The sequence below is a fragment of the Malania oleifera genome, chromosome 12, assembly GCF_029873635.1.
Source record: "Malania oleifera isolate guangnan ecotype guangnan chromosome 12, ASM2987363v1, whole genome shotgun sequence".
NCBI classification, from domain to species: Eukaryota; Viridiplantae; Streptophyta; class Magnoliopsida; order Santalales; family Ximeniaceae; genus Malania; species Malania oleifera.
This window is the reverse complement of record NC_080428.1, coordinates 2308220-2319252: the sequence shown is the minus strand read 5'-3', so window position 1 is coordinate 2319252 and position 11033 is coordinate 2308220. Positions and strand designations below refer to the sequence as shown.

The following is an 11033-nucleotide window of genomic DNA, read 5'->3' as shown; positions in this document are numbered from 1 at the left end:
ATCATACAAAATACTAATGATACAACATAATGAATGAGGGCCTGACCCCGTGGGGTTTCCATACATCCTATACACATTCACATACAAAACATATACGCAGTGGAAATTGTTCTTTCTATACACATATTGTACCATACCAAAGTCTATTCAAAATGAGTTTAAGCTTCAAAATACAAAACATAAACCCGGGTGTCAGCCAAAACCCAAAATGACAACCCACTAAAGTCCTAGTACTTACACAAGTACTTCCCACAGTACACAGACCACTACGCTCCCAACACAAGGATGCTAATTCCGATTACTCAAAAGACCTGAAAAACATGTACGTACGATAGGGGTGAAACACCTCTTAGTAAGAAAGAATCAGGTTATATCGGTGTGTGGCATATGAGTGTTATCATGACATAAAACATACACAGTTCAATACAATTCTAGTATTTTCACAAAATAATTCTAGTATAGTGCATCATACGCACACACACATGATGAAGTAACCCGATGTCGTCACACCCTTTGGTCCGAAGCCGACCCGCATTACACGGCGTCCTCGGTACATGGCGTAGCCCCAGGCTCCCATGGTATCCTACCAGTACAACTGGTGGATCCACACCCTTCGGTGATCAGCCGATAAGGTTTACGCCCTCAGATATAGAGTCGAACACTCTTTCATAACCTGGAACAATTCGGAACCCAGTTCCTATTCCTCATTTCAGAAAACCACAACATATGCATGTTCATATAACCAAACAATCTACACCCATTTGGTAATCTAAAATCATGATTTCCCAAAAATATACAGTTTAAACAAGTCAAGGCACGACCATCCTCATAACATAATATATATCACAATATATTCACTATTTTCCCACAAAACCAGACATGCAACCCAATGCCCCCCTTTCCCCCAAACTGTAACATGAAAAACCCATAATTTTACGGGTTAGATTTCCCCAAATGAGTAACCGAAACATACACAGGATTGTGAACCACAGTTCTACCGAGTCCGATTTCGAAAATAACAGATATAAACAGAATCCCCTTACCTTTCCCTAAAAATCCAAACCCAAACTCTACAGCCCCTAAATCGCAAATCGAGTTCCCAAAACCTATAAACCACAGTACAGAACATACTCACAATTCTATTCCTTACATAACTACCAAAATAGAATTGAAAACCGAGTCTTACCTCGATTTTAAGTCAAAACCCGAAAATGCTCGAAACAAAGATCCGTTCCACAAGTCTCGAAGAGAATCCTTCCCTGATTCTCATAGTAACGTTGGATCGTCAATTCAGGCAATGATCAGAAAAGAAATCTAGAGAAAGAGAGAGTGAGATTCGAGTTCTTAGAGAGAGAGAGAGAGAGAGAGAGAGAGAGAGAGAGAGAGAGGATTTTTCATTTCTTAGCTAAGAAGCAACTCAAACGGATATTTATAGCACCTTTGACTCGGCCAAACTCATCGACAAGGCAGCATCTTTGTCAACAAGCCAATGAAGGGAGTTCGTTGATGAAGCGATGGCCTCATCGACGAGCTTGAGATTTCTGATTTCCCGAAACCTCTCGGCTTCTTCTCGTCGAAGAACACCTGCGTTTCATCGTCGAACAATAGAAGGGACCTCATCAACGAATTCTAGCTTCGTCAACAAAGCCTACAAAATTACCGTTTTACCCTTCTCTTAATTATTTATTCCTTATATCACGGTTCAAGTTCTTACAATTGCTGCTGGATATAAGACCTAGAGGAGAAAATTTTAAAATTCCAATTCATCCCCCCCTTTTGGGATTATAGTAAAGCTAACTGCTACCCTGCCAAGACGGCAGACCTTCGTCTTTGCAAAACAACGCAGCATCGGTCAAGGGCCTTAACATTGCCGATCTTGTTGAAGATAAGGAGTAAAGAATCCGACAATCGATCGAAATGCTCGGTGGCACTGTAAGCTATCAGAGGAAGTCTAAGAAGACATTGGATGGGGTCTGGGAAAGAGAGAGAGGAGGATTTGGGGGAATCGAGTGGGGGAGTAGGCGAGTAGCTACAGAGGTCAGAGAGAGTGAGAGGCGGATAAAATGGGGGAAGGATATCTTCAATTTTTATTTTAAATTTTTTAAAATAAATAAATCGTTTTTAATTGGGCGGGTATGAGTTTACCTGTTAGTGACCCATTTATTAATGAATCAACTCAAACTCGAACCCGAACCCAAACCCGTTTAACCTTGACCCATTTTTGACCCGATCCGTTAATCTATTTTGCCACCTCTATTTATTGTGCATCAATGAAGTGTATTTCTTGTCGAGCTCTCCTTGCTCATGCATATTAAGCCTAAAATTATTAAATAAAATTATTTTTCAACTTTCTTCTTATCCTACTTTTCTTATTATTATCTTATTTTTCCTTCTTCATTTCAATAACATTGCCCCCTTCCAAACATGGAAGAGAGGGAGAGAGAATAATAAAAAGTGAGAATTGGTCCATTTGTATCTTGATTGGAGGAAGTAATGATTTCTTCCAAACTGGGAGTTAAAAAAAGGGAGGGAGATGATTACGTGTGCTCAGCCATTTGGTATTTCCAATACTTCAAAAATCAAATTGTACTAAAAAAAGAAATCGACGGTCTAGATTCAAGCTAGCTTATTAGAGATTTACCATGGTCTTAAGATATTCAAAAAGGAAAAGCAGGGGAGGGGAGAAGGGGACTATGATGACACCTTTTCCTCTCTCTTTCTCTCTCCATCTCCTTCCTCTTTTGAGCCGACCCGAGTTCATCTCTCTCTATTTCTCTTATATTGTATGAATCACAGACCCGTAGCTGTAGCTGAGGAAAATGAGGGAAAAATAGGAAGGAGCGAAGCAGAGTTATGTTTTTGTGATCAATTTCTTTGGTTGATGATATCTTTCCATTAAACTGGTGAGTCATTCCTTTCCTTGAAGTTTTCTTTCCGTTTCTCTTTCGTTTTCTATATCTAGAAAATTTCCCAGCCCATCGAATTTGCTTAATTTTGTCTTCTTTTTTGGTTTTCAGGTATTTATTTGATCATCATCGTCATAATCGTTGCTGGTTTCCCCTGAATCCCAATACTCGATCAGTTTGTTCAGGCAAGTTGGTGCTCATGCAATATCCTAATCCTTTTTATTTGCTCCCTCCTTCCCCCCGGCGGGAATGAATCTCAATAGATCTAATGGTTATGTTGCTTGTCTCTGTTTGATTCATTCTCTTTTGAAACAGGTCGAAAGCAGAAGAAGAATATTTTTTTAAGCAGAGGGGAAGGGAGAGACAATGGGTCCTGCTGCCTTGGGAATTAGTGTGCAAATCAGAAAATTTCTTATCTTTTCAATTAGGGCGTGGTATAGATCAGTGTGTAATCATCCATTTCTTGTGGGTATGGTTCTGTTCTTAATGTTTCTGTACAGATCATTTCCTTTTGCATTTTCCCTTTTGCTGTCTTCGTCACCTGTTCTGGTATGTACCGCTGTTTTGCTCGGAACCCTCTTGAGTTTCGGGCAGCCCAACATACCTGAAATCGAGAAGGAAGAGAGGAGGTCGCATGTGATTGCCCCATTGAAAACGGGGGTATCAGAAGATGTCACTGCTGTTGTTGAGAGAACTCAGAACTTTCCTGTGGAGAGATTCACAATGAACAGAAGGGATGTGGCGGAGAAAGCGATTGAAGAAACGAGTACCGCTGAGAAGAAGATTAGTTTGGCTGAAAAAGATGATTCTTCCTTTGATAGTACGCCTTTGATTGATGAGAGTATGCGGAGAGTTCAATTCCCAATGCAGGCAATTGAAGAAGTAGGGGATGAATATGAGAATTCGGACTTTGAAAGGAAGAAGGGTAGTCATGAGGAGAAAGTGGGGAATCAGGACGTTTGCGGTGATAAGGAAGCTTTAGAGAACCAATATTTGCAGGTTCAAGATGTGGAAGCTGAAAATTGTGAAGCGGAAAATGATAAATCACTGGGAGAATCTGTGGATGCTTTTGAGGCAGAACGATTGGATTCATCTCCAGGGTCTTGGAAGCATGTGGAGGACCATGATGAGTCTTCCAATTCTGAGTCTGATCGGGCAGAGAGTTCCTCACCCGATGCATCAATGGCTGATATTATTCCCATGCTTGATGAGCTTCACCCACTCCTAGATTCAGAAGCCCCGCAGCCTGTTCATGACGACTTTGATGCTGCTTCTGAGCGGTCTCATAAAAGCAATGATGGCAGTGATGCGTCGGATGAAGATAGTGAAAACCATGAAGAAGATGGTGATGATGATAATGACGATGAAGAGGAAGAGACTCAGGTTGGTAAGGAGGACGATACTAATTCTGCTATCACATGGACAGAGGACGACCAAAAGAATCTTATGGATTTGGGGACTTCAGAACTGGAGAGGAACCAACGGTTGGAGAATCTTATTGCTAGAAGAAGAGCACGGAAAACCTTGAGAATGGTGGCTGAAAAGAATCTGATAGACTTAGATGGTGCTGATCTACCTTTTCAAGTTCCACCCATTACAACAGCAAGGCGTAATCCATTTGATCTTCCTTATGATTCCTACAATGACACAGGGTTACCACCCATTCCTGGGTCTGCTCCATCGATTTTGTTACCAAGACGAAACCCTTTTGATATCCCATACGACTCAAGTGAGGAAAAACCTGATCTCACGGGAGACAGCTTTGAACAAGAGTTCATGCCTTTCCATCAGAAGGATACATTATTCCGGAGGCATGAAAGTTTCAGCTTGGGACCTTCATTCTTAGGACTTCCCAAGCATGACGGGCAAGGCTTAAAGTGGAGACCTTATTTTGTACCGGAAAGGATGGCTTCAGAGGGGACAAGCAATCCCTCATTTCAAAGACAATCTAGTGAGATAAGTGATTCTAAGGTGAGCTCTGTTACTGAAACCGAATCAACATCAGCTGTGGACCAGGAAGATAAAGATCTTATTGAACAAGATTTTTATCAAGAAGCAGAAACTAGTTGTAACATAGACCATGCTTCTCTCTGTGTTGAACATGGAAGCCAATCGTCCAAAGATAGAGATTCCGTGGAGATTGATGAAGTTGATAAACAAGCTATTGATGTCAATGAGGCTGAGATAAAAATGGGATTTATGGAAGATAACCCTGTAGTGGAATCAAGCTTGGCTGAAAGAGTGGGAATATCTAATACGGAGTCGAACTTGGCTGAAACTGGAGATATATCAATTCCTTCTGAACTCAGTGCACATGAAATTCATCAAAACACAGAAGGTAGTGAAGAGAAATTCAGTAGTAGATCAAGCTCTTCCTCATCTTCAGAAGAGAGTGAGGATATCTTTGATGTAAAAGAAAGTGAAGGATCGACAACCTTGGATCCAAAAAAAGGTGAGCATTGTGAATCTGATTATTTATTTATTTATTCTTAGTGTGGCATTTCAATGCAAATTTCACTTGAGGATTCAGATTTAAAATTTACAGGTGGGATGGCTGATGGCAATGATAACAGGGAGCCTGTTTATGACTCAAGCCCGCCAGCAGTTCTCAAGTATCTGTCATCTTCTTCCATTTCTTCTGATCTGCAAGTAGAAATATCTGAAACAGGTTCACCTCCAGTTTTGGTTGAAGCAACTGTTCCATTTTCAGAAAAGGAATCTGAAATGCGTAAGAATGGCATGGAAAAGGATACAGCTAGTTATGAAGAGCTGTTGGCAGCCTCCTCCTCCTCTCAACAACATGCAATAAATGAAACTGAATCCATATCGAAGCAAGTTAAAGAGATAAGCGAGCATAATGTTAAAGAGTTTGGGTTCTCAGGAGCAGATTTGAATTCCCATGATCCAAATGGATCATTGGTGCTTGAATCTGTGGTTGACCATGTTTCTGATGATTCAAGTTTATCTTCATCAGATGATGGATTAGTTGAGCAGGGTATGGTGTACAAGGACAGAACACCTCAGAATGTAGTAGATCAAAGCTTGTCATTCGGTTTTGATGCAGAGACCAGTGTGAGCCATGATGTGAGCGAGGTGGATTATAGATCTTCTAGTTATGAGAATATGTCTTCTGAAGGATTGTCTATGCCAGAGGAACGACAGCCCTCATTGGCAGTTGAGCATGATACAATGGATGATCCAGAATTATCTTCTCCAGAGACTGAATCAGTAAAGAAGCATTCAATGGATAAGCAAATTCATCATTTTGAGCAGGGTCATGGTGACTCGTTAAGTTCTGTCGCAAAGACCAATGTTGGTGTGTCGAAAGATGCAGATGACAAGCTGGTTTCTCCTGGTTGCAATCAGTGTGCACATTCTGAAAAAGAATCTTTTTCTGGAAGGGAGGAACGGATGCCCCTGTCAGATAAATCTGTGGTTTCACCATCTTTTGATGATCATGAAGATCTCCAGGTGATCCACGCAACTTAATAGTATTATTTTTTTTTCAAGTTTAATTGTTTTTGTCCATCAAATATTTCATTTTCATTTTCTTCACTTACTTCTAAATGAGTAATTATCTAATGAATCGTGCAAATTATCACCAATGATTAATTACCATTTATAGGTAGTGTTGTCTACTGGGTCACTTCATGTTCATTGACAGGATTACATGAAGTATCCCTTTGCTTACATTACTGAAGCATGATTAACTAGAATAAAGGTATTAAAGTGATGGTATTATGCCACTTAGTGTCATGGTGTCCAGTGAACCATTAAAAGAGTAGTCTTTTGTTTGTGGATTCCCTTGACTTTCTGTTGTCAATACACACATAGACATATATATATTTTTTTGAACATCTAACATTCGAATTTAAAATCATCACATTACATGAATCTTGGATTAATTAGGAGTATTATTAGTAAAATAAGAAATTGAGATGAGTTAGATAAAAATTTTAGAAGTATGAGGGCGTTGAGGCCCTTTCTTGGTTAAGGATCCAAAAACCTGGTATCTAGATTATTGTTTTCAAAAACAAACACAATTGTATTATACATATTTTGTTTTGTATTTGGATAATTGAATTCAAGTATAGCTTTCTGACAACAAAAATAGCAATGTATTTGGATAATCTAAGAACATCTCCTCTGTCATCTTTCATTTCTTGGCAGTTGGTATTAGGCATTTGATGGTGGCGGCTGGTGACCAGTGGCAGTCAGCGAGGATGAAAGAAGAGGATGTTAGAACATGATTGATGGGAGGAGAAATGGTTGGGATTTTTGGATAGTATCCAAACTCAGAAAATATCTTTTTCAATTGAAACCTAAGAGTAGGGGCGTTCTTAGAATAAGATCCTTAAAAACAGTTTTGCAAAAAAACCCAATTAAATACTTCTTTGTATTTTATTTTTTTTTAAATTTCCTGTATCCATATATTTTGAAAATATTTTTTTTGATTAATTTTTTTTTAGAAGGAGGATAACCACTTATCCAAATAGGCCCTGAATTTTTGTTAGAATACACCAAATGCCTCCTTACTGTCAAGTTGGAAAAGAGAGTTTTTCAGGTCTCTATCAAACTATGAGCATATTTGAATGATGTATTATTAAATACTTGGGTATTCAATGCTCAACTAATCCATGCCAAACTATAGGGATGTATTACATAATGAAAACATGAAGGTGCCCAAATCATATATGCCCAAGTCAGCCCAACTACATGTGATGTTTCAGTAATCTCCCCCTTAAAAAGTGTGTACTTACCAAACATGAAGGTTCTCAACTCATATATGCTCAAATACATGCGGTGTTTCAATAACACCCCCCCCCCCCCCCACCCCACCCCTACCCCCTGGGTTTAGTGCATGCTTAACTTTTATCCATTGAATATGTTTACTTTTTGTGCTTTCGCTACTCACCAAAATGATTTGTGCAGTACATTTATTAGCTGAAAAACTTGCATCTATTTCTTCTCCATTATTTTCATTTGTGTCAAGAATAATCATATAAACATATCTAATAATAGGTAAGGGTGACTAACCATAACTACTCTTAAGCAGGGACAATCAATTGTCCTGGCAGCGGACTCTACTCAGGAAGTACACCTTTCTCGTATGAACATGCTGAAAGTCCATGAACCTGAGGACAAAGTCTTGCCAAACTATTGTCCCACAGCTCTTGATTCTGCCTCCATCTTGTTTGAGGATTCGGAAGATAAATTACCCACGCGTCTGGTAAATTTGGAAGACCAAAGCCAGGTCTTGCAACACCTCCATTTTGCAGCCGAAGCAATTGGAGCTCATGATGATGAAGCGTGTTTCATTGAAGAGGCAGATGACATCAAGGCTATAGATGAAGGATTGTTGTCGGAATTGGATGCAGTTGGTGATTTTAGGGTCAAAGAAATGGGATCAGATGTCGATGGGATTGGAAAACACCTGGGTGCAGATCAGGAAAGCTTTCCTGTACCACCTGTTGCTGAAATGAAGTTTGTTGTTGATGCTGAAGACAACTGGAATGAAGTCCATGAAACTGAGGCTGTTAAGAACCCAGAAAAATTAACATCATCCAGGGTTGAGGAGGATTGTATATACCCAGAGGTGGACAGTGCCTTGGAGCTTCCATCTTTTGGTGCTAGTTCCAGTGAGCTTGTTGATTCGTCTTTTAAGGGACTTGTTCATGAAGAAGTCAAGTCTCCCAAGGTTCTTGGGTCTATCCACAAAGAATCAGTGTCCAATAACACTGATGTTGAACTTCCAGATTCTGAGATGCTAAACCAAGATGAAACACGGTTTGTTGAAGATACTGATTCAGCTTTGGAGGAAATTGAACCAAGGCCTGAGGAGAAAGTTGAGCCTGGAGAACCTGAGATTAACAAAAAAGATCCAATTACTGTTGGGACTGATTCAGGAAGGCCAATTCTTGAAGCAAGATCTCTTGAAGATTTTGAGTTGGCCTTAAAGGAAGTGAATGAGGGAGAAATTGAGAAGACTGCTGTTGATGAGTTACTCAAAGCTGCGGAATCAGAGCAAGCTGGAGTGCAGCATGCTGAATTTGGGCCATCACATAAAGATTCTAACTCAGCAGTGAGCAACTTTGAGCTGCCAGTTCTTGAAGCAAGGTCAATCGAAGACCTTGATTGGGCTTTTAAAAAGCTTCAAGACGTGGATGTTGAGAAACCTGTTGTGGTTGAATGCAAGGATCCACTAGAAATCCATTCAGAGTTGCAAGTTGAAGCAAGATCTTTGGAAGATAATGATGCGAACTTAAAGCAAGTTTCATGCCAGCAAGTTTCAGGCCATGATCTCGATAAGCTACCAGAGTCATTAGATGCCAGAGATGGATTAGCAGAATGTGGGGTTTACAAAGTGAGTTCCTCTGAGGAGACTAAATCAACTGTGAAAAAACATGGAGTTCAAGAAATCAGCACTAGCTCTGCTGATCAAGAAAACCATGGAGTCGAAACATCTAAAGATTCTGGTTTGAGTGTATCTAATGGAGGTGGTAAGAAAGCAAAATCTCATAAATCAAGCTCTAGTTCTAGCTCCAGCTCTAGCTCTAGTGATTCTGATTGAGGATGAGAATTAATGAGAGGATGAAAGAGTTTGATGGCTTTTCGTTCTCGTCGGATTGGACTCCCCCCAAAAATATTGTGCTCTAAGCTTGTTCGTTGGTGTGTCCTAGTTATATATTAGATGAGATTTTGCTCGAGCTTTGCTGGGTCTTTTTGTTTTTTTTTCACTGATTGATTACTCCAAGAACGAGTTTTGGTTTGATTTCCTGGAGTGAATTTTTTGTTCAATTCCATGGTTGAGATTGAGCTGTCCAAGGGTTATTGCGACCAAGTTGGTTTTATCCTTGCATATTGTAAATCATATTTGGATTCAGAAGATCTGATTCTGTGTATATCTATATTGTGCATTTGTTATTTCATTTCTCCATCTGCAGGCGCCAGTATATTTTTTTTTCTCTCTCGGTAAATTAGTACATGATTACTTGGGAGATTCTCCACTTGGATGGGTATCAAGATTTGTTGGGCCTCATTCCTCTCCCTCCCCCCCCCCCCCCCTTTCTCTCTCTCTCTCTCCTCAAATTTTAAAAAAAAAAAAAATAGTGGAGATATTTTAAAAATTGATTGTATCATACAATTTTAAAAATAAAAAATAAAAAAAGAGGCGGAATCTTGAGGGGTGCTGGAGAAGTTTGTTTTCTTTTTGAGTATCATTGATGAAGAAAAGGACTAAAAATTATTTTGTGTTTGTTTAATTTATAGTAAATACATACAAAATTCTTTTTGTGGGATGATGATAGGGATGGGAGTGAAAGTTGACTATTCATAATATTTGATCCATTTAATTTTGAGTTCATTGACTAATATAATTTTTTATATATATAATCAATGTAATTTTATATTATTATTATTTTCCTTTTATCTTATGAAATGTCAAATCTAATTTTTCTGTCTCAAACAAAAATCAAGTGTCATTTACTATGCTTTAAAAAAAGAATGAAAGATACAAAGATACAAATCCAGCTATGTTCGGCAGGCTCAGAGAATTTTGAAATATTATCTATATTATTAATTAATGGAAAGACTCACTTCTTAATTTATATTTTTCTTTTCTAATTCTTTTTACTCCGTGTTTGATATGTGAAATAAAGTATGATAAGAATAAAATAAAATAAAATAAAAATTATAAAAATATTAACTAATATATTTTATTTTATTTATTTCTATTTTATTTGTATGCACTAAATGTACAACTAAAATAAATTATTTTTAATACGGGATTATAAATTAGAATCATAGAATTAATTTAACAAAATAAATTTAATTTTAAATTTTTTAATGAAATCTTTATAACATTCTATTTTCTCCTCATCTCCCACCATATCTTAAAAAATCATAACTTCAAAAATATGAGAAATACATGTAAATTACATTTGCTTCATTGAATATATATATTCTTAGGAATAAAATAAAATAAAAATATAATAACAAGCGTTAACTTGCATTAGGTGAGGATGAATCCTTTTCTACCACATCACACAATTAAGGGCATTTTTCTTGACTAATTTAAAAGTTATTAGATCCTTTCTCATTAGTTCATTTTAAGTTATTTTAGATTTA

At 38.1% G+C, this 11033-nt stretch overlaps 1 protein-coding gene across 4 annotated transcripts; it reads left to right on the top strand.

The window, feature by feature from the left end:
* The first annotated feature begins 2663 nt into the window (after nucleotides 1-2663).
* On the top strand, nucleotides 2664-9830 carry LOC131144863 (uncharacterized). 4 transcript variants are annotated; one of them, XM_058093777.1, is made up of 5 exons: nucleotides 2664-2903; nucleotides 3018-3091; nucleotides 3222-5358; nucleotides 5452-6377; nucleotides 7963-9830. In XM_058093777.1, the coding sequence occupies exons 3-5, from the start codon at nucleotides 3273-3275 to the stop codon at nucleotides 9475-9477; spliced, it is 4527 nt and encodes a 1508-aa protein (XP_057949760.1). In that variant the 5' UTR covers nucleotides 2664-2903; nucleotides 3018-3091; nucleotides 3222-3272; the 3' UTR covers nucleotides 9478-9830. The 4 variants fall into 4 exon arrangements, with proteins under 4 accessions (XP_057949760.1, XP_057949759.1, XP_057949761.1 ...); XM_058093776.1 differs by having other exon boundaries at nucleotides 2674-2903; nucleotides 5437-6377; XM_058093778.1 differs by having other exon boundaries at nucleotides 2674-2903; nucleotides 3018-3099.
* Nucleotides 9831-11033: the final 1203 nt, after the last annotated feature.